The following is a 26,950-nucleotide window of genomic DNA, read 5'->3' on the forward strand; positions in this document are numbered from 1 at the left end:
GAAAGTATGACCGTTACTTTGAAAAAAATAAGCTAACAGAAATCAATTCAAGTAGGTCCAGATGTTGGATTTAAAAGCCACTAATGCAAATAGGTTCAAAGGCTTAAGAAAAATATAGTCAATGAATTAAAAGCAAACATGGTATCCATGAGTGAAGAGATATGGAAACAAACACTCTAGCCCCAGTGGAAATTCTAGAGCTGAAAAGTATAATAAATGAAATGAAAATGTACTCAACAACAAGTTTGAGATGAAAACAGAATATTTGAACAGAAAATTCAGGAATTTGAAGGCAGATCAAGAGAAAATAGTTAATCAAAAGAACAGGAACCAAAAAGATTGAAAAATAACCAAAGCCACAGACCTATGTAACATTAAAGAGTTCAACACATAATTTCAGTACTAGACATAATGAAAAAAAGAACATGACAGAAAAAATACTGAAGAAATGTTGGCCAAAAATTTATCAGGTTTGATAACCACTATTAACTTAGAGATCTGCTAAGCTCAACAAATCCAACTGGGTTAAGCCTAACAAAAACCAAAGCAAGGCATATTACAGTCAAAATGGTAAAATCAAAGATTAAGAGAAAAATCTTGAAAATGAGAAAAAATGATATGCTATATAAATATCTGACTTCTTAACATAAATAGTGGAAATCAACAGACACTGGAATGATAATTCAAAGTGCTGAAGAAGAAAAATCAAGAATTCTATATTTAATGAAATTATCTTTTTAAAATGAAGGCCAAAAATATTTTTCAGATCAATAAAATCTAAGATAATTTGTTGGCAACAGATTTCTACTTCAAGATGGACAAGCAGTTCTATAAGCTAATGAGAAATGATGCCAAATGGTAACTCAGATATACAAGAAATAGTGAAATGTGCTGGAAATGGTAAATGTGTGGGTATTAATCAGTATACACTTTTCTGCTCTGAAAATCTTTAGAAGACATTATTTAAAGTAAAGGTAATACCATTGTATTTTTTAGTTTATAACAAATTATACATGACAGTAGCACAAAAATTGAGTAAATGGAAATGTATGATTTACTAGAAAGAACCAATTTAAATGGTAAGTAAATCATGATATGTTAAAGTTGATTATTGTAATCCCTAACAAAACCACTCAAAAAAGAAATAAAACAATGGGGAAAATAAGAGCATAATGGCAAGCCTAGACATGGACGAGCCTGGATACATGAAGTGAAATAAGTGAGCCATAGAAAGATGAATAGTGCATGTGGAAGCTAAAAGAAGTAGCCCATAGAAGTAGAGTAGAATTGTGGTAATTAATTAGAGGCTGAGTGGGAAGAGTAGGGAGGAGAAGAGGATAAGAAGAGGTTAAGAGATACAAAATTATAGATAGAAGAAATAAGTTCTAGTGTTCTCTGGCACTGTAGAGTGAATATTAGTTAACAGTAATTTATCATATACATCAAGAAAGCCAGAACAGAGGATTCTGAATGTTCCCAGCACAAACAGATGGTAAACATTTGAGGTGATGGATATCCTAATTACCCTGATTTGATCATTACACATTGTAATCATGCACTGAAATATCACTGTATACGCCATAAATATGTGCAACTATTACTTGTCAACTGAAAATTAAAGGGGAAAAAACCTAAACATATAAGTAACCTAAGACCGAGCAATTTTATGGGCATTTTTTCCCAGAAAGATGAAAGGTTGTGTTCATACAAAATTCTGTAGAAAAATGTCTATAGCAGCCTTATTTGTAATAGCTTAAACCTGAAACAACTCAGATGTTTTTCACAAGGTGAATGGTTAAGCTAATAGTGATCCATTCATACCATGAAATACTGCTCAGCAATAAAAAGGATCAAACTATTCATACACACAGGAGCCTGGATGAATTATTTGAATAAAGAAAAGACAATCCCCAAAGGTTATGTACTATAGTATTCCATTTATATAACTGTATTCAAATGACAAAATTATAAAAATGGAGAATGATTTGTGGTTGTGAGGGGTTAGGGTGGGGTGGTAGTATGGGGGAAGAATAGTATGTGTGGCTATACAAGGAATCTCTGTGGTGATGAAAATGCTATCTCCATTCTATCAATGTAAATAATCTGGCTGTGATATTATACAACTTCAAGATGTTACTATGGTGGGGGACACTGTCTAAAGACTACACAAGAGCTACTTGTATTATCTCTCACTTAATGTGGATTTCCAAATGTCTTGAAATAGAAAAGTATTTTTTTAAACAAAAGAGCACAATAGCAAGTCTGTATCAAACCATATCAGTAATTTCAAAGTGAAAGAGGGCTAAACTCTCCAAACAAAAGGCAGAGATTGGCATACCGAATACAAGAGCAAAACCTATCTACAGGCTGCCTGCAAGAGGTGCATGTTAAATACAAATATGTATTTTGGCTGAAGGAGAAAGAATGGCAAAAATATCATTTGAATAAATATAAGAAATCTGAAGTGAAAATGTATAAATACCAGATACACTTCAGAAATCAGTAACAGCCACTCCAAAAACATACCAAGTGGTAAAGGCCATTGACACAATGAAGAAACTGCATCAACTAACAGGCAAAACAGCCAGCTAGCATCAAAATGGCAGGATCAAATTCACACATAAGAATATTAACCTAAAATGTAAATGGGCTAAATACCCCAATCAAAAGACAGACTGGCAAAGTGGATAAAAAGTCAAGACCCATCAGTGTGCTGTGCTCAGGAAACCCATTTCACATGCAAGGACAGACATACACTGAAAATAAAGGGATAGAGGAAGATTTACCAAGCAAATGGAGAGCCAAAAAAAAAAAAAAAGCAGGAGTTGCAATCCTAGTCTCTGATAAAGTGGACATTAAACCAATAAAGATCAAAAGAGACAAAGAAGGGCATTACATAATACTAAAAGGATCAATGCATCAAGAAGAGCTAACTATCCTAAATATATACTCACCCAATACAGGAGCACCCAGATACATAAAGCAAGTTCTTAACGACTTACAAAGAGACTTAGACTCCCACGCAATAATAGTGGGAGACTTTAACACTCTAGTGTCACTATTAGGCAGATGAATGAGACAGAAATTTAACAAGGATATCCAGGACTTGAACTAGATCCGGACCAAGCAGACCTAACAGACATCTACAGAACTCTCCACCCCAAATCCACAGAATATACATTTTTCTGAGCACCACATCATACTTACTCTAAAATTGACCACATAATTGGAAGTAAATCACTCCTTGGCAAATGCAAAAGAATGGAAATCATAAGAGTCTCTCAGACCACAGTGCAATCAAATTAGAACTCAGGATTAAGAAACTAACTCAGAACCTCACAACTGCATGGAGACTGAACAACTGGTTCCTGAATGTCGACTGGATAAACAAGGAAAGGAAGGCAAAAATAAAGATGTTCTTTGAAACAACGAAAATAAAGACACAACATACCAGAATCTCTGGGACACATTTAAAGCAGTGTCTAGAGGAAAATGTATAGCAATAAATACCCACATGAGAACCAAGGAAGGATCTAAAATCAACACCCTATCATCAAAATTGAAAGAGGTAGAAGAGCAAGATAAAAAATACTCAACAGCTAGCAGAAGGCAAGAAATAACTAAGATCAGAGCAGAACTGAAGGAGATAGAGACACCAAAAACCCTTCAAAAAATCAAGAAATCCAGGAGCTGGTTTTTTGACAAGATCAACAAAATGGAACTCTAGCCAGATTAATAAAAAAGAAAAGAGAGAAGAATCAAATAGATGCAATAAAAAACAATAAAGGGGATATCAACACCAATTCCACAGAAATACAAACTACCATCAGTGATTACTACAAACAACTCTATGCACATAAACCAGTAAACCAGGAAGAAATGGATAAATTCCTGGACACTTGCACCATCCCAAGACTCAACCAGGAAGTTGAAACCCTGAATAGACCAATGAAAAGTCCAGGTCCAGACAGGTTCACAGCTGAATTCTACCAGATATACAAAGATCAGCTGGTACCACTCCTTCTGAAACTATTCTAAACAATACAAAAAGAAGGAATCCTTCCCAAATCATTTTATGAGACCAGCATCATCCTGATACCAAAACCTGGCAGAGAATCAACAAAAAAAGAAAACTTCAGGCCAATACCTGTGATGAACATAGATGCAAAAATCTTCAATAAAATACTGGCAAACCAAATGGCAACAGCACATCAAAAAACTTATCCATCACGATCAAGTAGGCTTGATCCCAGGGATGCAAGGCTGGTTCAACATACACAAGTCTATAAATGTAATTCACCACATAAACAGAACCAAAGATAAAGTCCACATGATTATCCCACTAGATGCACAGAAGGCTTTCCACAAAATTCAACAGCCCTTTATGCTAAAAACTCTCAGTAAACTACTTATTGATGGAACATATCTCAAAATAATAAAAGCTATTTACAACAAACCCACAGCCAATATCATACTGAATGGGCAAAAACTGCAAGTATTCCCTTTGAAATCTGGCACTAGGTAAGGATGCCCTGTCTTACCACTCCTATTCAACATGGTATTGGAAGTTCTAGCCAGAGCAATCAGGCAAGAAAAAGAAAGAGGGTTTTCAGTTAGGAAAGCAGGAAGTCAGTTGTCTCTATTTGCAGGAGACATGATTGTATATTTAGAAGGCATAATTGTATCAGCCTAAAATCTCTTGAAACTGATAAGCAACTTCAGCAAAGTCTCAGGGATATAAAATCAATGTGCAGAAATCACAAGCATTTCTATACACCAAGAACAGACTAACAGCCAAGTCAAGAGCAAACCCCTATTCACAATTGCTACAAAGAGAATAAAATACCTCGGAATACAACTAACAAAGGATGTAAAGGAACTCTTTAAGGAGAACTACAAAGCACTGCTCCGGGAAGTAAGAGAGGACATAAACAGATGGAAAAACATTCCCTGCTTAGTCAGGAAGAATCAATATCGTGAAAATAGCCATACTGTCCGAAGTAATTTATAGATTCAACAATATCCCCATCAAGCTACCAATGACCTTCACAGAACTGGAAAAAAACACCGTAAACTTCATGTGGAACCAAAAGACAGCCCGCACAGCCAAGGTAATCCTAAGCAAAAAGAGCGAAGCTGGAGGCATCATGCTACCTGACTTCAAACTATACTACAGTAGTCACACAGGCTACAGTAATTAAAACAGCATGGTACTGGTACCAAAACAGAGATATAAACCAATGGAACAGAACAGAGGCCTCAGAGGCAATGCCACACATCTACAACCATCTGATCTTTGACAAACCTGACAAAAACAAGCAATGGGGAAAGGATTCCGTTTAATAAATGGTGTTGGGATAACTGGCTAGCCATGTCCAGAAAGCAGAAACTGAACCCCTTCCTGACACCTTACACTAAAATTAACTCCAAATGGATTAAAGATTTAAACATAAGACCTAACACCATAAAAACCCTAGAAGAAAACCTAGGCAAAACCATTCAGGACATAGGCATAGGCAAGGACTTCATGACTAAAACACCAAAAGGAATGGCAACAAGAGCCTAAATAGACAAATGGGATCTAATTAAACTCCAGAGCTCTGTACAGCCAAAGAAACAATCAGTAGAGGGAGCCAGCAACCAACAAAATGGGAAAAAATTTTTGCAATGTACCCATCTGACAAAGGGCTAATATTCAGAATCTACAAAGAACTAAAACAGATTTACAAGAAAAAAACAAACCCATTTAAAAATGCATAAAGGATATGAACTGACACTTGTCAAAAGAAGACATATGAGGCCAATAAACATGTGAAAAAATGCTCATCATCACTGGTCATTAGAGAAATGCAAATCAAAACCCCATTGAGATACCATCTCACACCAGTTAGAATAGCGATCATCAAAAAATCTGGAGACAACAGATGCTGGAGAGGATGTGGAGAAATAGGAACACTTTTATACTGTTGGTGGGAGTGTAAATTAGTTCAACCATCGTGGAAGACAGTGTGGAGATTCCTCAAGGATCTAGAAATAGAAATTCCATTTGACCCAGCAATCCCATTACTGGGCTTATACCCAAAGGATTATAAATCTTTCTATTATAAAGACACATGCACACGTATGTTCATTGTGGCAAAGACCTGGAACCAATCCAAATGCCCATCTATGATAAACCAGACATGGAAAATATGGCACATATACACCATGGAATACTATGCAGCCATAAAAATCGACGAGTTTGTGTCCTTTGTAGGGACATGGATGAATCTGGAAACCATCATTCTCAGCAAACTGACACAAGAACAGAAAATCAAACACTGCATGTTCTCACTCATAGGCAAGTATTGAACAATGAGAATACATGGACACAGGGAGGGGAGCATCACACACTGGGATCTATTGTGGGGGGTTAGGGGAGGGACAGCAGTGAGTTGGGTTTGGGGAGGGATAACATGGGGAGAAATGCCAGATATAGGTGACAGGGGATGGAGGCAGCAAACCACCTTGCCATGTAAGTACCTATGCAACAACCCTGCATGATCTGCACATGTACCCCAGAATCTAAAGTGCAATAAAATTAAAAAAAAAATAAGAAGCAAACTGCAAAGTAAGGAGAATAAAAGAAATTATAAAAAGATCAGAATCAAAATCAGTTTGAATTTCTCCCCAAATAAGGGAAAAATCAACAAAACCAAATGCTGATTCTTGAGAAGATTAATAAAATTGATAAACTTCTATCCAAACTAAAAGATTGAAGACAGAAATTAATTATATTAGAAATAAGAATGATTTTATCACTATAGGATCTGAAGAAATGAAAAGGATAATAAGGGAGTTTTAGGAACAACTGTATTCCACTAAGTAGGACAAAATAGATAAAATGGATAAGTTCCTTGAAAGATGCAAACTACCAAAGCTCACTTAGGAAATAGAAAAATCTTGTATCTATTACCTTATTATAAATGACCTTATTAATAAGATTATATTTGTATTAAAAAGAATTGTCGGAAAGAAACCTTGAAGACTTCACTGGAAATAATTCCAATTCTACAAACTATTCCAGAAAATTCAAAAGGAGGGATTACTTCCCAACTGATTCTGTGAGGTCAGAATTATGCTGATACCAACATGAGACAAACATTACAGTAAAAGGAAACTACCACTCAAAATTTCTTATGAACACATACCTGAAATTTTAAGTAAAATTGCAACAAATGAATCCAGCAATATATTAAAGATAACACATAACGTACAAGTAGAGTTTATCACAGGAATGCAAAATTGTCTCACTATTTGAAAATCAACCAAGTAAATTCACCATAGTAACAAACTGAAAAAGAAGAGCACGTGATCATCTCAGTACATTCAGGAAAAAGTATTTGACACAATTCAGTATCCATAACTGATTAAAAACTGTCAGCAAACTAGAAGGTAACTTGCTACTAAGAATCTAGTAATATAAAATTTCTACAAGAAAATATGGGAGAAAATCATTTTAACCTTTTATTAGGCTAAGATTTCTCAGATACAGTAACATAATCATGATCCATAAGAGAACACGTTGATAAATAGGATTTCATTAAAACTGTAAACCTCTGCTTTTTTATAAACTGTATTAGGAAGAATTAAAAGATAAACCACAGTCGGAGAGAAAATATTTTTAAAGCCTATGTCTGATAAAGGACTTTCTCTAGATGTACAAAGAACTCTCAAAACCCAATAATAAGAAAACCACCCAATTAAAAATGGACAAAATAGGCTGGGCATGGTGGCTCATGCCTGTAATCCCAGGACTTAGGGAGGCTGAGGCGGTGGATCACCTGAGGTCAGGAGTTTGAGACCAACCTGGCCAACATGACGATATCCCAACCCTACTAAGTAAATACAAAAAGTTAGCCAGGCCTGATGGTCAGCGCCTATAATCCCAGCTACTCAGGAGGCTGAGGCAGGATAATTGCTTGGATCTGGGAGGCAGAGGTTGCAGTGAGCCAAGATCATGCCACTGCGCTCCAGCACTCCAGCCTGGTTGACAGAGCAAGACCCTGTCTCCAAAAAAAATTAATAAAAGAACAAAATATTTGGACAGACACATCAACAAAGAAAATATACAGATGGCAAATAATCACACAAAAAAGATGCTTGACATTACTAGTGATTTGTGAAATGCAAATGAAAATTACAGTGAGATATCACTAAACACTTAATAAAATAGCTATAATTGAAAAAAAACTGATCATGCCAAGTGTTGCTGACACTATGAAGGACTTAGAACTCTCATACACCGGTGGTGCAAAAATAGTATGGTAAAACCACTCTGCAAGACAGTTTAGCAATTCTATAAAAAAAGTTAAACATACAACTACTATGTATATTTATTAAGATAAAAGAAACCATACATCCATCCCAATAATTGTACACAAATGTTCATAGCAGCTTGTTTTCTGTAATCACTCCAAACTGGAAACAACCCATGTATTTATCAACAGATGAATGTATAAACATACTATTGGAATATCCAAACAATGTAAATACTACTCACTAATAAAAATGAATGAACTATTGATACAGCAATACGGATGAATCTCAGAATAATTCTACTGAAGACAAGAAGCCAGACAAAAAAGAAAGCATACGGCAATTCTGGAAAATGCAAACAAATCTATAGTGATAGCAGATAAATGGTTGTCTAAAGAGGGGAGTTGTCTGGGACAAGAAAGTAGGATTACGAAAGAGTGGAAGTAAACTTTTGGGAGAGATGGATATGTTCATGATTTTTATTGTGACTGCTATATTACAGGTGTATACATATGTTAATATGTATCAAAGCAGATACTAAATATGTGCAGCTTATTGAGTAATTATTGAGCAATTATGCCTTACTACATCTGCTAAAAAAACCTGGCAAACTTTTACCCAGAATATACAAAGAACTCTCACACCTCAATAAGAAACAACACAAAATTTGGCAAAATATTTGAATAGACATTCCATCAAAGAAGTTATTTTGAATCATCCATAACCATACTACAATGATTAAAATTACAAAAACGAATACTCTTTAGTGTTTGTGAGGATGTAGAGCAACTTAAACTCTCATGCATTGTTAGTCGAAATGAAAAATGGAGCCTCTACTTTGAAAAACAGTTTTGAACTTGCTTATAAAGATAAATCCACACTTAATCCTACATAACCATGAAACCCAGCAATTCCATTCCTAGGTGGAATTGATTACATATGTCCACAAAAAGCCTTGTCCATGAATGTTCATAGCGGCATTGTTCATGATCACCAAAAACTCAAAGCATCTCAAATATTCATTAACTTGCAAATGGATAAACAAATTGTGTTCTCTATATACAATGAAAAACTATTTAGCAACAAAAAGGAAGAAACTGCTGAACCACAACAGAAGTTGTAGAAACTGTGTCTCAAGTATGAATATCAAAAACATGCTAACGTAAAGAAGCCAAAAATGAAAAGACTCCATAATATATTTATATGAAATTCTAGAAAAAGCAAAACTATAGTGCAGAGAGCATAGTAGTTGCCTGGAGCCATGTTTGGGGAAGGTGACAAAATGCAAAAGAGCACAACGGAACATGTTGGGGTGATGGAATTTTTTTGTATATTATGGTAGTGCTTATATATCCATATATATTTGCCCCTACCTGTCACACTTCACACATAAAATAGGTGACTTTTATTGTCCATAACTTATACTTTAATATAGATGTTAAAAATTTAAAATCAATTTTGCCTGGCTCCTTCCCTTTAATGACTGTCATGCAGGATTACTCTCTAGGGAGGAATAGTGTTTCTTTTAGCCCAGTCATAGAGTGACCCAAAATGGGAAAGCATTGAGGAAAACAAATTGACATGAGTCTCCTATCCCTGCCTTGGATGACTTGATGCTAATCCAAGGCAGTTCATGCTAAAAAATATGAAATTCATCAGGAATTTGATTAGGTTTCCTTTAATTTGTCTTATTTTACTACAAATGGGCCTTATGTTTAGATGGTGATGGCACTTGGAAAGTATATTTATGTTTATTTCATCTTGAAAGTGAATTTTTAAATATTTATTTTTGAATGTATGTTGAACTTTATTATTAGGATATGTCTTTTAGTTAAATGAGATGTGAAAATGCAACATACTTAATTTTGTTCTGCTTTTTAAATTTCTAAACATTGAAATTATGTTTTTTGAAATGATGCTTTAAAATATTTAACTTATTAAATAAATTTGTCTCTGAAAATCTAGGAGATGTTCTGTTATGCATCTATTTTCTCTAGACAGGAATACATTTCTAATATTGATATATATATATATGTCTATCATTTTTTCAGGCCTGGTTGCAGTATGCTTGAAATCTGGGACGTGGAAGACCCTACCAATGCAGCTAACCCCCCATTATGTAGCGTCCTGCTCAACAACGCGAGGCCTTACTTCACCACCATATTTCAGAATAGTGTGTACAGAGTATTGAAAGTTAACTGAGAAGGAGACTACCCATTACGTGATGGTACAATGCAGTGTGTCAAAAACAATCACTCTTTGGCTTATTTACATTAATAAAAATCACAAGCTTAATAAGAGACACTTAAAAATAAGATAAAAATGGATTGAAAGTTTTTCTGATTACTAAATTACTATTTTGTTAATTGAATGTCAGCCATATTAAGCTCGTCATATAAATTATTAAATCATTCGCATCATACTGCATAAACAAATGTTCCTACTGCATAAACAAATGTTCCTTTCAGAGTTTTGAAGAAAAATGTATGTAAAAGAACAATGAATAAATCAAGGGTACGTAAATCCTTTTTCCACCAACTAGGTAAATTGCTTCAAATTTTCTCTAGTACCAGGGTATACCCCCTCAAACTCTTTGAACTACTTGAAGCAGAAGAATGCAAGCTCTGAAATGACATCCTTAAGATGCTGATACTGGTCACAACCTCTTTACCTCTCTGAGGAAATTGTAACCATGTGTCTGTTAAGGTGTTTTTTTCATTTACCAGCCCCTAAGAAAGATATTTAATACCTTTTAATAACTTTTTTCATAATTTCAGGTTAAAGCGTTTTTAAAATCACCTTGTTTTGTCATGTATTGAATCTCTTGAGATGTATTTACCCCGCTAGATACATATTTGCCACTGCATAGTTCTCCATCTAAGCTCAAGAGGTTATTAATCTCTCTTTAGATTCCAGTGGTTTTTCTTTTAACATCTAGATAAAATAGAAATTGCTATGATATACAGCCAAAGTTTAGGATTAAACATAATCAGAAAAGAAAAATCAAATTAAATTTATCAAGTGAGATTTTCAGATCCTAGATCTTGAATAAAGCAAAGGTTTTTTCATCTTGATGGCCCCAAAGCTTGTTGGTCATGGTCTTTATTTCTGGCCACTATCTTCCTAAATAACATTTTTAAGCCCTCATTTATTTTTGGTTTTGGATGAGGAAAGTCATGTTTTCTAAGTTCTCTCCCCTAACAAAACCTACCCAATATAATGCTTTGAAAAGTGGCAAATAGTTACCTGGAAGATATTCTTGCCAAATCCAAAGATAAATATTCTTTTTGTCTGCTTTATAAATATGAAATATGCCAGATCTATAATATTTTAATGTGCATCTACTTTAAATGAGTCATCTTGGGATTTTTATAATACCCTTATATTTTTAGACCTCTATATTGAAATAACAAAATGCCTTAATATTATAGATTAGTTTTTTTATACTACATAGGCAGTTATATGCAGCAAAACCAATAAAGTTATTTTTCGACTTTCATAGTTGTAAAATATTTTATAACAGGATACAACAGAGCTAAGAAAACATGCCACATTTTATTTATTTTAGCATTTTTAAATAATTTGTTTTTGGTGTAAGCATGGGATAAAAAAGGAAAGCATTAAAGAAAAGACATAACACCTAACATTCATAAAAATTAAAATACATTTTGGATGATGTTTTAAGGGAAATACTTTAAATATGTTGGTAGAATTTTTTAAAGAAAAATGTACATTTGGATTTATGCATGAAAAACTAATAAAATCATTTTCAACTTTTGTATTTTTAAATTATTTTGGTACAGGATACAAAGCATCTAGGAAAGCATGCCACACATTTTACTTATTTTAGCATTTTCAAATAATTTGTTTCAGTGATGTGTGGGGCAAAAAAGGACAAGAGACATAACACCTAACTTTTATAAAATTAAAGGAATGCTTTTCAGATAATGTTACAGTAGCAAAGACCTGGAACCAACCTAAATGCCCATCAATGATAGACTGGATAAAGAAAATGTGGCACATTCACATCATGGAATACTATGCAGCTATGAAAACAAATGAGTTCATGTCCTTTGCAGGGAAATGGATGTAGCTGGAAGCCATCATTCTAAGCAAACTAACACAGGAACAGAAAACCAAACACCACATTTTCTCACTCGTAAGTGGGAGTTGAACAATGAGAACACATGAACACAGGGAGGGGAACATCACACACCAGGGCCTGTTGGCCAGGGCGGTTAGGGACAAGGGGAGGGAGAGCATTAGGACAAATACCTAATGCTTGCAGGACTTAAAACCTAAATGACAGGTTGATAGGTACAGCAAACCACCATGGCACATGTATACCTATATAACAAACCTACAGGTTCTGCACATGTATCCCAGAACTGAAAGTAAAATAAATTTTTAAAAGTCAGCAGAATTCAACAAAAAAAATGGATGAGCTGTGTTAATAAAGTGTTCCATATACATATGACATTTTCATACATATTTATGTTATTTTCATGTACTATCAGTGTTAACTATAAAGCCCTTGAAGTTCCTGTTTTCTGTCTTTTCTCATCCTTTACAATGCATACATTTTAAAATTGACATTGTTCTGATATAAAGGGAGAAATCATAGGTTGCTGGACCTACTAGCCATGTTTACATTGGCAGTGCTTTTTCTTAGCCATTTAAAAATGATTCTGTATAGTCTCACATAGAAGCAATGTACTATAATGGAAATAGTGTGAGCTATGCAATGAGATGGATCTAAGTTTGAATCCTGGCTCTTCCATTAGTTAGGTATATTGCCTACCATCTATTCAAAAGATATTCATTAAGCACTTACTCTATGTCAGGGACTGTGCTAAGGTTGGTCATGTTACTCCATGAGTTTGCGTTTCTTCACCTGTAAAGCAGAACTCACACCACCTACTTGGCAGGGTCATTATGAAGATTAGTGAAATAAAAGTTTTAAAATACATGGCACATAAAGGCACTCAACAAACACTAGTTTCTTCTGCACCCCTCCTATAGCTCACTAATAACCATTTCAGTAATATCCAGTTACAGAGTGAGGTTAGCTCATTTCAGAATTCCAAATAGTCTCACCTTTATTTGATGTCAACAAATAGGAGTACTGGACTGCAGCTTGTCTTTATACAAAGTGTTCTACTGAATTCTTGTCTTTATATATTTTATTTTTTATTCTTTTGAAACATGAGAAGATTTTCACTTAATGCAATGAAGCGTTTTCCATAGTTTCTAGGATTCCATTTCTGCACATTAATCTGAAACTATGGCTAGGAGTGAGGTGCACACAAGCTGCAACAATTCCATCATCCACTTGTCAGAAGCTAATGTACAGCTTCAACAAATATCTGTGTTCTATCATGTGCTGCTGATAAACACCAACAAGCTGAGTACTTTTAATAAATTATATGTTTATATTTTTATAAATTAGATATTTCTATCATATATGAAGGACAAACTCAGAAAAATTAGTTTTGGAAAAAACAGGAAATTTTAAAGTGGACAATTATATATATACATACACATATAGCAAAATGGCAATAGCTCAAAAGTGGTTAAGATATAGATACAGGGAGAGAGATCCAAGATGGCTGATCACTAGCAGCTCGGGATTGTATCTCCCAGAGAAAGTGCACAAAACGAGAGGACGCCACATTTTCAGACAAATTTTTGTTACCCACGGACCGGAAGATTCCCAGCAGAGGAGCCCCATGGGTTGCCAGGGCAACTCTTGTGGCCGGCATCGCGGTTTTGCCATCACCCCGGCGTGGCGGTTCTTGATGCAGAATAAACGAGACTAGGTCCCCTTTTGATCGACGTTTGGAGCTCTGGGAATACACGCCCATTTACCTGATTGAAGAAGGGACTCAAGAGGGAAGCCAGACTGGAGATTCCCGGGCAGAAAAGCACCACGAATCTTAATGCCACTGTTTTGGCTGGTGCAGTGGGTTGCTCAGATTTGTGCGCTGGGAATCAACAAGTTGGACGTCCACTCAGAGACCTAATTTGAAAGTAGGCAATTACAAAGATGACAGGTGGATGAACTTAAAATGATGGGAAGAAACCAGCATAAAAAGGCTGAGAATACCCAAGATCAGAATGCCTCTCCTTCTACAGGTGATCACAGTTCCTCATCAACAAGAGAACAAGGCCTGATGGAGAACGAGTGCGTTCCAATAACAGATTTAGGCTTCAGAAAGTGGATAATGAGGAACTTTAGTGAGCTAAAAGAACATGTTCTAGCTAAATGTAAAGAAACTAAGAACTTTGAAAAAAGGTTTGACGAAATGCTAATGAGAATTGACAGAGAGGAATATAAGTGAATTAATGGAACGAAGAACACAATACGAGAACTTCGCGAAGTATGCACAGGTTTTAACAGTCGAATTGATCAAGCAGAAGAAAGGATAGCAGAGGTCAAAGACCAACTTAAGGAAATGAAATGAGAAGACAAGATTAGAGAAGAAAGAGTAAAAAGGAATGAGCAAAGTCTCCAAGAAATATGGGACTATGTGAAAAGACCTAATTTACAATTGAAAGGTATACCTGAATGTCCTGAAGAGAATGAATCCAAGTTGGAAAATATTCTTCAGGATATTATTCAGGGAAACTTTCCTCATCTAGTAAGGCAGGACAATACTCAACTCCAGCTAATCCAGAGAACACCACAAAGATATTCCTCAAGTAGAGCAACTCCAAGACACATAATCACTAGATTCACTAGGGTTGAAATAAAGGAGAAAATTCTAAGGGCAGCCAGAGAGAAAGGTCATGTTACACATAAAGGGAAGCCTATCAGACTCACAGCAGACCTCTCACCAGAACCCCTACAAACTAGAAGAGAGTGGGGGTCAATATTCAATATCCTCAAAGAAAAGAATTTTCAGCCCAGAATCTCATATCCCGCCAAACTAAGCTTCATAAGCGAAGGAAAAAGAAAATTTTTCACAAACAAGCAAGCACTCAGAGATTTCATCACCACCAGGCCTGCTTTACAAGAGCTTCTGAAAGATGCACTACAAACAGGAACAACCAGTATCAGTCATCCCAAAAACTTACCAAAACGTAAAGAATATCTCTACAATGAAGAATCTACATCAACTAATGGGCAAAATAGCCAGCTAGCATTAAATGACAATATTGAACTCACAAATATTAATATTAATTCTAAATTTAAATGGACTAAATGCCCCAAAGACACAGACAGGTAAATTGAATAAAAAGTCAAAACCTATCGGTACGCTGTATCCAGATCTATTTCACAAGCAACGACATACAAAGACTCAAAACAAAGGGATGGAGGAAGATTCACCAATTAAATGGAGAGCAAAAAAAAAAAAAAAAAAAAAAAAAAGCAACAACAGGAGTTGTAACTTTCATCTCTCACAAAATAAGACTTCAATAGTAACGACTAAAAGAAAGAAAGACATTACACAATGGTAAAAGGATCAATGCAACAACAGGAGTTAATGATTATAAATATATATGCACCCAATACAGGAGCACGCAGATACATAAGACAAGTTCTTAATGACTTATAAAGAGACTTGGACTCCCGCACAATAATAGCGGGAGATTTTGATACCACATTGTTAATATTCGACAGATCAATGACATAGAAAATTAATAAGGACATCTATGATTTGAACTTAGACCTGGAATAAGTAAACTTAGTGAATATTTATAGAATTCTCCACCCCAGGTCCACAGAACATACATTTTTCTCAGTATCATATTACACCTATTTTGAAAATGACTACATAATTGGAAGTAAATCACTCTTCAGCATTTGCATAGCATTTCACAGACTTAAATTGGTTGGCTGTTTGTTTTATTCTTCCCTTATTCCTTCCTGTCTCTGTTGTTAAGCACAATTTTCGGCATAAAAGAGGTTTTTAATACCTATTTTTAGATTGCATTCCAGCCCGGGCAATAGAGCAAGAATCCTGTTCTCTCTCCCCGTTTTTCTTTCTCTTTCTTTCTCTCATTAAAAAAAAAAAAAAAAAAGATATACATACAGACACTGCAATGAGTATCTTAGTGCATTCTTTATGATTTTAAAGTTATAGGATAGATTTCATTAAGTTAAAATTTATTAAAAAATTGTGAACACTCTTAAAGCCTTCAATGCAGTTTGCCTCAAATTACCTTTGCAAAAGGATTGTATGCACCACCAAAAGTTAGTGTGTATAACAATGCTCATTTTACAACACTCACTAGGATTAATTAGCCTGAGTAAGAATATATTTTGGTAATTTGTGAGGCCCAAAATAGTATTTGTTATTATTTTCATTTGTATTTGTTCTATGTCCAGAAAAACTCACCATATTCTTTAGAAAATGTACATCTCTGGAGTTCTGTATGAGTTTATATTCTTTGATTAATCAACTGAGTCTCTTCATAAAAGATGGGGAGTGAGATTCTTTGATTAATCCATTGAGTCTCTTCATAAAGGATGGGGATTGAGATGAGGGGGAAGAAAAATCTTTGAAAATTCTTAATATGAGAAATATAAGGACATTTTCAAAAGGACAGGCGTATATATAACTTCATACACAAAAGTCAAATTTAAATGGGTCAAGGACTTAAATGAAGGCAAAACTTTTAAAGTTTTAGAAGAAAATAGAGAAATGCAAATTAAAACCACATGGTAACATTTACAAATTTGATAAGAAATGGTGAGGACAGGGTGCCACAAGAACTTTCATGAAATTATAGTAAGAGTGTAAATTGGTAGAGCCACCTCGGAAAATAACTTGTTATTACCTAATAAGTTTTAAGGTATTATCGTTTCAATTCATAGTTTCACCCTAAAGAAATGTTGGTACAAATATACCAAAGAAACCAATTACAAGAATGTTCATGGAAGCATTATTTGTACCTGAAAAAAAAAAAGCTGAAAACAACCCAAAGGCCAACCAACAGAATGGACAAAATGGATATTTCCATACAATCAAATATTGTAAAGGAGTGAATGTGGTCTACAGGCACAAGCATCAGTGGGAACCAATATCAAATAGAGTGTTAAAGATAAAAATTAAGTCAACAAAGGGGATGTGTGTGCACGTCTCTATATATGCCATTTACATATGGCCAAAAACAAACAAGAAAACAATATTATAGAAGATATGATGTGGCAAAACAGTGAAAGCATAGGCATAATTCAAAACATAGGCTTGTGATTACTTAATAGGAAAGAATGCAATACAGGAGAAGCCCTGGGTGCTTCAGTGTTACTATTCAGTTTCTTGGTTTTAAGTACACAAGTGTGCATTTTACAATTCTTTAAAATGTGTGTGTATATATATGTCTATAAGGTTTAATATATATTTGTACTTTTCAAAGTAGGGCTTTGATACGTCATCAGTGTTCTTAAACCTCATGTTCTCTTTAGGTAGCTCTGGGTGCTTAAATAAGCATCAAGAGTTGTTCTGATGACAAGTCCAGCTATTTAAATAAATGTAGATTTTATTGTTTCCATTTGTGCAATAAATTTTTTTCCTTCCAACTTCTATTTTAGGTTCAGGGGTACATTTGTGGGTTTGTTACATAGGTAAATTGCATGTCATGGGGGTTTGGTGTAGAGATTATTTTGTCATCCAAGTAATAAGCATAGTACCTGAGAGGTATTTTCTCAATTCTCACCCTCCACCCTCAAGTCGGCCCTGGTGCCTATTGTTCCCTACTTTGTGTCCATGTGTGCTCAATGTTTAGCTTCCACTTATAAGGAGAACATACAGTATTTGGTTTTCTGTTCTGTGTTGTTCACTTAGGATACTGGCCTCCAGCTCCATCCATGCTGCTGCAGAGGACATGATCTCATCTTTTTTATGGCTGCATAGTATTCCATGGTATGTATCTACCACATTTTCTTTATCCATTCCACCATTGATGGGCATTTAGGTTGATTCCATGTCTTTGTTATTGTGAATAGTGCTGCAATGAACATACATGTACATGTGCCTTTATATTAGAACAATTTCTATTCCTTTGGGTATATATCCAATAATGGTATTGCTGAATGGTAGCTCTTTTAAATTCTTTGAAAAAATCTCCAAACTGCTTTCCACAGTGGCCAAACTGGTTTCCATTTCCATCAGCAGTGTATAAGTGTTCCCTTTTCTCCACAAACTCACCAGCATCAGTTATTTTTTTTTTCAGATTTTCATCATAGCCATTCTGGCTGGTGTCAGATGGTATCTCACTATGGTTTTGATTTGCATTTCTCTAATAATTAGTGATGGTGAACATTTTTTCATATGCTTCTTGGCCACATGCATGTCTTCTTTTGAGAAGTGTCTGTTCACATCCTTTGCCTATTTTTTAATGAGGTTTTTTGTTTTTTGCTTGTTAAGTTCCTTATAGATGCTGGATATTAGAACTTTGTCAGATGTATAGTTCACAGGTGTTTTCTCCCATTTTGTAGGTTGTGTGTTTCTTGATAGTTTCTTTTGCTGTGCAGAAGTTCTTAAATTTTATTAGATCCTATTTGTCATTTTTTGCTGAAACTGCTTTTGGCATCCTTATCATGAAGTCTTTGCCAAGGCCTATGTCCATAGACTTTCCTGTTTTCTTCTAGGGTTTTTATAGTTTTAGGTTTTATATTCAAGTCTTTCATCCATATTGAGTTGATTTTTGTATATGGTGTAAGGAAAGAGTGGTATAGCTTCTAAAAACTTACCAGATTGTGTTTCATAGGATTTTGAAAAAAAATAAAGAAATTGCATTAAAAGGTCAGGCGCGGTGACTCACGCTTGTAATCCCAGCACTTTGGGAGGCCGAGGAGGGTGGATTGCCTGAGGTCAGAAGTTCAAGACCAGCCTGACCAACATAGTGAAACCCCATCTCTACTAAAAATATAAAAAAATTAGCTGGCCGTGGTGGCAGGCACCTGTAATCCCAGCTACTTAGGAGGCAGAGGCAGGGGAATTGCTTGAATTTGGAAGGCAGAGGTTGCGGTGAGCCAAGATTGCGCCACTACACTCCAGCCTGGGCAACAAGAGCAAGACTCCATCTCAAAAAAAAAAAAAAAAAAGCATTAAAATTCACATCTCTCAAGATGTGTTTCTTCATCTGTACATTGGTGGTAATACCTACTCATAGAATGATGAGACTCAAGCAAGGTGTTCCATGTCGATGTGCATCATTAGGGGCTACACATCTGATTCACTTTAATACCACCTAAGACAATGGGCCAACTTTGAATTGGATGTTAATAAAAAAGCTAAGATGGATTCATAATCCAAAAGGGCAAATAAGATTATTTATATTTGACTTTGAATCCTTTTTTTCAGGAGCTTTTGCAGATACTGACTTCCTTAGTATGCTTGCCTGAGATTAAAATAGATATTGACTTTCTTCTTATGCTTTTCTGAGATTAAAATTCATTTACATCCTTTGAACACATATAAATAATGGCCTTTACTTTTAAATTTTTCATCCAAGAGATACATATAACTCATATATAAATATTGAGATTATTCAGATGAAGCTACAAAGCCAGTTCATGGAATATACTGGAAGAAATCACATCCAAGAACCTAGGAATTCTACTTAAAAAGCACATCAGCTAATGAAAAGAGCAAGCCTGTTCACACAGCTTCATACAGACCTAAGGAATACAATGGCGATCACACACATGAGAGTTATTTCTTTAACAAGGATAGTGTGGCAGCCACAAAAGTATACCACCTCTGGGATCTTCCTCTGAGAAGCTGCTGTCTAGTTGCAGGGAGTAGGGTTAACTGACAGCCTTCAACTGCAGTGCTGTCAGCATCTTCATGGCTTTCAAGCTGAGTCACATTCTTCCTGGGCAACCCCCAGCCAATGACTGAGCAAGGAAGGTATACTAGTCCATTCTCACATTGCTATAAAGAAATACCCAAGACTGGGTAATTTATAAAGGAAAGAGGTTTAATTGACTCATAGTTCAGCATGGCTGAGATGGCCTCAGGAAACTTACAATCATGGCAGAAGGTGAAGCAGAAGCAAGCCACCTTCTTTACAAGGCAGCAGGAAGGAGAAATGAATGCAGAAGAAACTACCAAACACTTATAAAACCATCAGCTCTTGTGAGAACTATCATGAGAACAGCACAGGAGAAAACACCTCCATGATTCAATTACATCTACCTAGTCTCTCATTTGGCATGTGGGGATTATGAGGATTACAATTCAAGATGAGATATTGGGTGGGGACAGAGCCAAACCAGATGCAAAGGGTACTGTAGGGCCTGGCTGTTTCAGCCCAAATGAACTGCTTCATCTTTGCTCTCGTTTTATCCCTTCACCCATTCTAGTTTTACATAAATTTGCCTCACCACACAGAGATGGTGCTACCACGGCCATTATTCATTTTATAACCTTACTGGGATCCTCTGAGGAAATCCCTCTGAGACTATAGCCCCTGGCAGAAGAAAGGACCCTGTACCTATGAGATGCCTGCCATATCTCACAGATCCAGACCATTGTCAAATTTTAGAGTTCCTAGTATAGAGAAAAGTCCCCTGAGAACAGTAGAGACTGGATTAATTTCTTTTAAAATAAGTAGCAGGTAGGCGCCTTTGGTCCCAACTACTCGGGAAGCTGAGGCAGGAGGATTGCTTGAGCTCAGGATGCAGGGAGACATAATTGTGCCACTGCACTCCAGCATGGGCCACAGTGAGACCCTGTCTCAAAAAAAAAAAAAAAGTTATGGTCTGTAAAATGTTCATTTTATGTATATTTAGTGCCATCTGCTGGCTATGAAAGATGATAGCATTTGTCATGAAATTACAAAGTGTTACGGTGCTAGTTTGCACGTTTTAATAGAAAACAGGAGACTGCAAGAGAACTCAAGGACAAGACCTACACTTGTTTTAGTTTTGTTTGAATTGTGATGATCTCAGTGGCTCTTCTCTCCTTCACCCACCCACCTCTCCTATTTGTTTAATCTTTCTGCCTCCTCTGGTGCCTTGAAAGGGTCTCCGCACTTTGCATCCCACCTCCACTCCAGGATCAGGAACCAACCAGACATCACACCTTTTGCTTCAGCAACAATGAACTGCTGGATATTTTCAGCAACTCTTTTTCCTGCCAATGCTCACACTGTCCCCTTAGCCTGTTAAGGTATTACCTGTCTTCCTCCCACACCTCTGCCCCTCACCCTGCTCAGATGTCCCCTCCTGCCAGCAGCCAGTCCTGACCATCCCCTCTGTGATCTGCTAATGCCACTTCACCTGTCACATAGTTTGATCATTTAAAAATGATCTGTTTTCCTTTGGAGTATTTTATTGAACTCTGAATTACTTAATAAAAGGGTTCGTATGTTATTTATTCCTGTTTTCCACCTAGCACAGGACCTGGAACAGAGTAGATGCTCAGCAAACACTGCATAAAAGAATAATGTGGAAAATAAATGGTTAAAACATATAAAAATTTTAAAGATAGGTATTTGGGTCACTTTTACTGTTTTCTATCCCTACAATATGGCTGAATATTCCCCCATATGGCTCAACATTTTCTTAATTCTTTTCAAAGTACCTAACACTATATTGACTGCTCTGGGGATCAAAATATTATTATATATATAAAGACTGGGTTTGAATCCCTACTCTACCATTTACTAGCTGGATAATTTATTTAACATTTTAAAATTTCATTATTTATAAAATGGAAATATTAAAGGTATCTTCTTCAAAAATGAGATTTGGAAGAAAATAATGAAGTAATACATGTAAAGCATATGAGATTCAGTCAACACTCGGTTAGTTGTTAATTGTTTCTGTTGTTATTGCTAAGACCCAGGAACCCATTGTTTGAAAATCAGCATAGAGCACTTGCTGGTTGGGTGGGATTTCTGTTCTCTACTCAATAGTTTGTTTATTCTTTAGAAACTCTCTGTCCCCTCTAGAGTCTATTAACAATATTTTGTTATGGCAATGTAGGGGAGTTTTACTATTGTGCTGTTTCTCTAATAATAGCTAATTTATATATTTAATTTTTAAAAGCCTTTATGCTGGAAACAGAACACTCATACAAACTGAATACATGAATGAATGTAGGTTATACTGCAAAATAGCTGGTTACTATAATGTAGTGGTATCCAGTGTCTTTAAGTTTAAAAATAACTTTGCATTTGCTAGAATGGACTTAACCTTCCAGGCATAAAATTTAAAAACCCAACAACTCCAGGCCTCCAGAGTCATTACTTCCGACTAACTTCTTAGCAGTGAAAGCGAAGCAAATGAAAAAGAATAGATGACTGCTTCTCAATTGGAAATGGATCCAAATACCATCAAGGGAATTGGTGTTCAGTGTACAGATTTTACCTACTGTCACAGCCTGGTTGGGTGGAGGATGGGGAAGGTGGTGATATCTGTCTACTTTTAGAGTTTGTAAATGTTTCTCTGAATATCTATTTTTGTAGCAGATGATTTTGAGAAAATTTGCCTTAAGAGAGTCTGAAACCAAAAAGGTAAATGGAGGCAAAGGTTTGCAGCTTGGCTCTTTAATAAGTCTATTGCTCTTTGGTACCTCCCACTCCTACTACCCGAAGAAGGTGAGTAGGAGGGGAGGGATGTTGAAAGAGGAGGGATGTGGAGGGAAAAGGACATAAGTGGTGGTTGGATAGATGACAGAGTGGGTGTCTGCCAGCTTCACGTGGGAACAGCTTGCTAGAACCACTTTTCATGTGGCTGGCTAGAGCCATGATGTGGACGTTGATAGTAGAAAACTTGGATTATGAGACCTGGGTGTCTCAAATTATCCACCTAGGTTGCTGGTTTAATCCTACTCTATCCAGAATTTTGCAGAACCCATTGGTTTTCCCTGTTCACCCAATTCTGATTCTTCATAAAAGTCATGCACGTGGGATCTGTTTTTATACATAAATGTATGCAGAAACATTTCCCAAATACCTACAAGAAGCCAGGGACTGACCTAGTCTTGCTCATGCAGAGAAACTACTTTCCCTGTAAGGCATGTTTTGCACCTCTAAGAAAACTGATGACTTTTTATTCCAACACATGCTATTAAATAGGAGTTATGGGCTCAATTATGTTCCCCACAAAATCCATGTTTTGAAGCCGTAACCCTCAGTAATTCAAATGTGACTGTATTTGGAGACAGGGTCTTTAAAGAGATAATTAAGTTTAAAAGAGTTCATTGGGGTGGCCCTAATCCAATATGACTAGTGAATTTATATGAGAAGGAGATTAGGACACAGACAGGCATAGAAGAAAGATAATGTGAAGACAGGGAGAAAACACCCATCTAGGTATGCCCCCAAGGGTGGCTTCTGCTTTTGCCCACGGGGGACTCATTCACACACAAAGGAAGATGACAGAAAATTGGCCAGAACATAGAGCACTGAAATGAAACACAGAAGCCATGCTTGAGGCATACTTATTATATTCGTTTGCTAGGGCTGCCATCACCAAGTACCACACACAGGTGTTGGAGATCAAAGTATCTATCTATTGGCAGGGTTGGTTTCTTCTGGGATCTCTCTTCTTGATTTGCAGATGGGTGTTTTCTCTCTGTGTCTTCACATGATCCTTCTTCTATGCCTGTCTATGTCCTAACCTCCTTTTCATATAAATTTACAATTGAGCCCATAACTCCTATTTAATACCATGTGTTGGAATAAAAAGACTTATAGAAATGCACATGAGAGAAATTATTTTCTTTAAAACTTAGTTTGACTATTTTGCAATAATGAAAAATGATCCTGACATAAAGAATGTCATCTAGCTTACACCTGCATGGGGCATCCATGGCATGAGGCATGCAGAAGAATGAGATGAGCAATTCGTACCTGAAAAGAGATTACTCTCTCCTTTAATGGGAGGGGAAATTAAAGAATAATGCCCATAGTTTGCTTCAAACACTATTACTCAATTTAATACTGTAATGAAATTCATACATTTCTTTTCCTACTATGTGTGTCCAATCATTGTTAACTATATCTTTATTATCTTTATAATGTTGAGGTAAAGAGCTTTCTGCTATTATGTATTAATAACTCCATCCCTAATGCCATCATGGTTCTAGTGTCCAAGGAAGCAGTCTTCATTACTCTGTTTTCACACTGCTATAAAGAATAGCACCAGAGACTGGGCAATTTATAAAGAAAGGAGGTTTAATTGACTCACAGTTCTGCATGGCTGGGGGGCCTCAGGAAGTTCAAAATTGTGGTGGAAGACCGAGGAGAAGCAAGGCACATCTTACATGACAGCAGGTGAGAGAGAGAGAGAGAGAGCGCATGCCAGAAAGTGCCACACTTTAAAACTATAAGCTTTCATGAGAACCCACTCACTATCTTTATAACAGCTTGGAGGAAACCATCCCTATGATCCAATCACCTCCCCCCAGGTTCCTCCCTTGACACCTGGAGATTACAATTCAAGAAGAGATTTTGGTGGGGACACAGAGCCAAACCGTGTTATTTCACCCCTGGCCCCTCCAAAATTTAATATCCTTTTCACATTTCAAGACCAACCATTCCTTCCCAACAGTCCAAAAGTCTTAACTCATTCCAGCATTAACCGAAAAGTCCAAGTCCATCTCACTTGAGATAAGGCAAGTTCCCTCTGCCTACAAGCCTGTAAAATCAAAAGCAAGTTAATTACTTCCAAGATACAATGTGGGCTGGGTGCAGTGGCTCACACCTGTAATCCAAGCACTTTGAGAGGCCAAGGCAGGTGGATCACCTGAGGTCAGGAGTTCAAGACCAGCCTGGCCAAAAAGGTGAAACCCCATCTCTGCTAAAAATACAAAAATTAGCTGGGCACGGTGGCATGTGCCTGTAGTCCCAGCTACTTAGGAGGCTGAGGCAGGAGAATTGCTTGAACTTGGGAGGTGGAGGTTGCAGTGAGCTAAGATCATGCCACTGCATGCTAGCCTGGGTGACAAAGGGAGATTCCATCTCAAAAGAAAAAAAAGATACAATAGGGATACAGGCATTGGGTAAATGTTCTCATCCAAATGGGAGAAATTGGCCAAAACAAAGGGGCCACAGGCCCCATGAAAATCTGAAACCCAGCCAGGCAGTCATTAAATTTTAAAGCTTCAAAATGATCTCCTTTGATTCCATGTCTCACACCCAGGACATGCTGATGCAGGCCATGATCCCATGGCCTTGGGCAGCTCCCCCTGTGGCTCAGGAAGGCACAGCCCTATAGCTGTTTTCATGGGCTAGCATTGAGTGCCTGTGGCTTTTTCAGGTGCAAGGTGCAAGCTGTTGGTGGATCTACCTTTTTGGCATCTTGATGATGGTAGCTCTCTTCTCACAGCTCCACCAGGCAGTACACTAGTGGGGACTCTGTATGGGGGCTCCAACCCCACATTTCCCTTCTGCACTGCCCTAGCAGAGGTTCTCCACCCCCATAGCAGACTTCTGCTTGGACATCTAGGCTTTTCTACACATCCATTGAAATCCAGGTGGAGGTTCCGAAAGCTCAACTCTTATCTTCTGCATAACCACAGGCCCAACAACATGTGGAAGCTGCCAAGATTTGGAAGCTGTCCTTGTGGCTAGGACAGGCCAAGGTACAGGTTGGGCCAGTGCTTGTATTCTCTGAAGCACTGGCCCAACCTGTACCTTGGCCTGTCCTAGCCACAGCTGGAGCTAGAGTGACTAGGACACAGAACACCATGTCCCAAGGCTGCACAGAGCAGAAGGGCCCAGGGCCCTGAAAACATTTTTCCCTCTTAGGCTTTTGGGCCTGTGATGGGAGGGGCTACTTTGAAGATTTCTAAAATGCCCTGGAGACATTTTTTCCATCATCTTGGTGATTAACATTTGGCTTCTCATTACTTACACAAATTTCTACAGCTGGCTTGAATTTCGTCCCATAAAAATTTCTACCATATGATCAGGCTGAACATTTTTCAAACCTTTATGCTCTGCTTCCCTTTTAAATGTAAGTTCCAATTTTGAACCATCTCTTTGTGAGGACATATAACTAAACGCTTTCAGAATCAACTAGATTACCTCTTGAATGCTTTGCTGCTTAGAAATTTCTTCCACCAGACACCCTAAATCGTCTCTCTCAAGTTCAAAGTTCCAGAGATCTCTGGAGCGGGTGCAAAATGCTGCCAGTCTCTTTGCTAAAGCATAGTAAGAGTGACCTTTGTTTCAGTTCCTAATAGTTTCCTCATCTCCATCTGAGACCTTCTCAGCCTGGACTTCATTGTCCATATCACTATCAGCATTTTGGTCAAAACTATTCAACAAGTCTCTAGGAAGTTTCAAACTTTCATTAATCCTCCTGTCTTCTTCTGAACCTTGCAAACTGTTCCAACCTCTGCCTGTTACCCAGTTTCAAAGTTGCTTCCACATTCTCAAGTTATCTTTTTATCAGTACCCCACTACCTTAGTACCAATTCTCTGTATTAGTGTGTTTTCATACTGCTATGAAGAATACCACCAGAGACTGGGTAATTTATAAAGAAAGGAGGTTTAGTTGACTCACAGTTTTGCATGGCTGGGCAGGCCTCAGGAAACTTATAATCATTGTGGGAGGTGAAGTCTAAGCAAGACACATCTTACACGGCAGCAGGCAGGGAACAGAGAGAGAGAGAGAGAAAGAGAGAGAGAGAGAGAGAGAGAGAGAGAGAGAGAGAGAGAGAGAGAGAGAGAGAGAGAGAGAACA

The 26,950-nt window shown here is 36.8% G+C and overlaps 1 protein-coding gene and 1 long non-coding RNA gene across 4 annotated transcripts in view; one reads left to right on the top strand and one right to left on the bottom strand.

Moving 5' to 3' along the window:
- Positions 1-12,075, top strand: part of DPY19L2 (dpy-19 like 2) — a 104,463-nt gene extending 92,388 nt beyond the window's left edge. For all 3 annotated transcript variants that reach the window (XM_021669352.2, XM_021669353.2, XM_064380463.1), the window contains one exon: positions 10,350-12,075. In XM_021669352.2, coding sequence (XP_021525027.2) covers positions 10,350-10,500 — 151 coding nt within the window. In that variant the 3' untranslated portion in view covers positions 10,501-12,075. The remainder of the gene's footprint in view (positions 1-10,349) is intronic.
- LOC110567967 (uncharacterized) overlaps positions 1-26,950 on the bottom strand; it is a 69,797-nt gene that overhangs the window by 3,387 nt on the left and 39,460 nt on the right. The window lies entirely within an intron of this gene.

Source organism: Aotus nancymaae, unplaced genomic scaffold (assembly GCF_030222135.1).
Source record: "Aotus nancymaae isolate 86718 unplaced genomic scaffold, 86718_ANA_hifiasm-v0.15.2.pri h1tg000025l, whole genome shotgun sequence".
NCBI lineage: Eukaryota > Metazoa > Chordata > Mammalia > Primates > Aotidae > Aotus > Aotus nancymaae.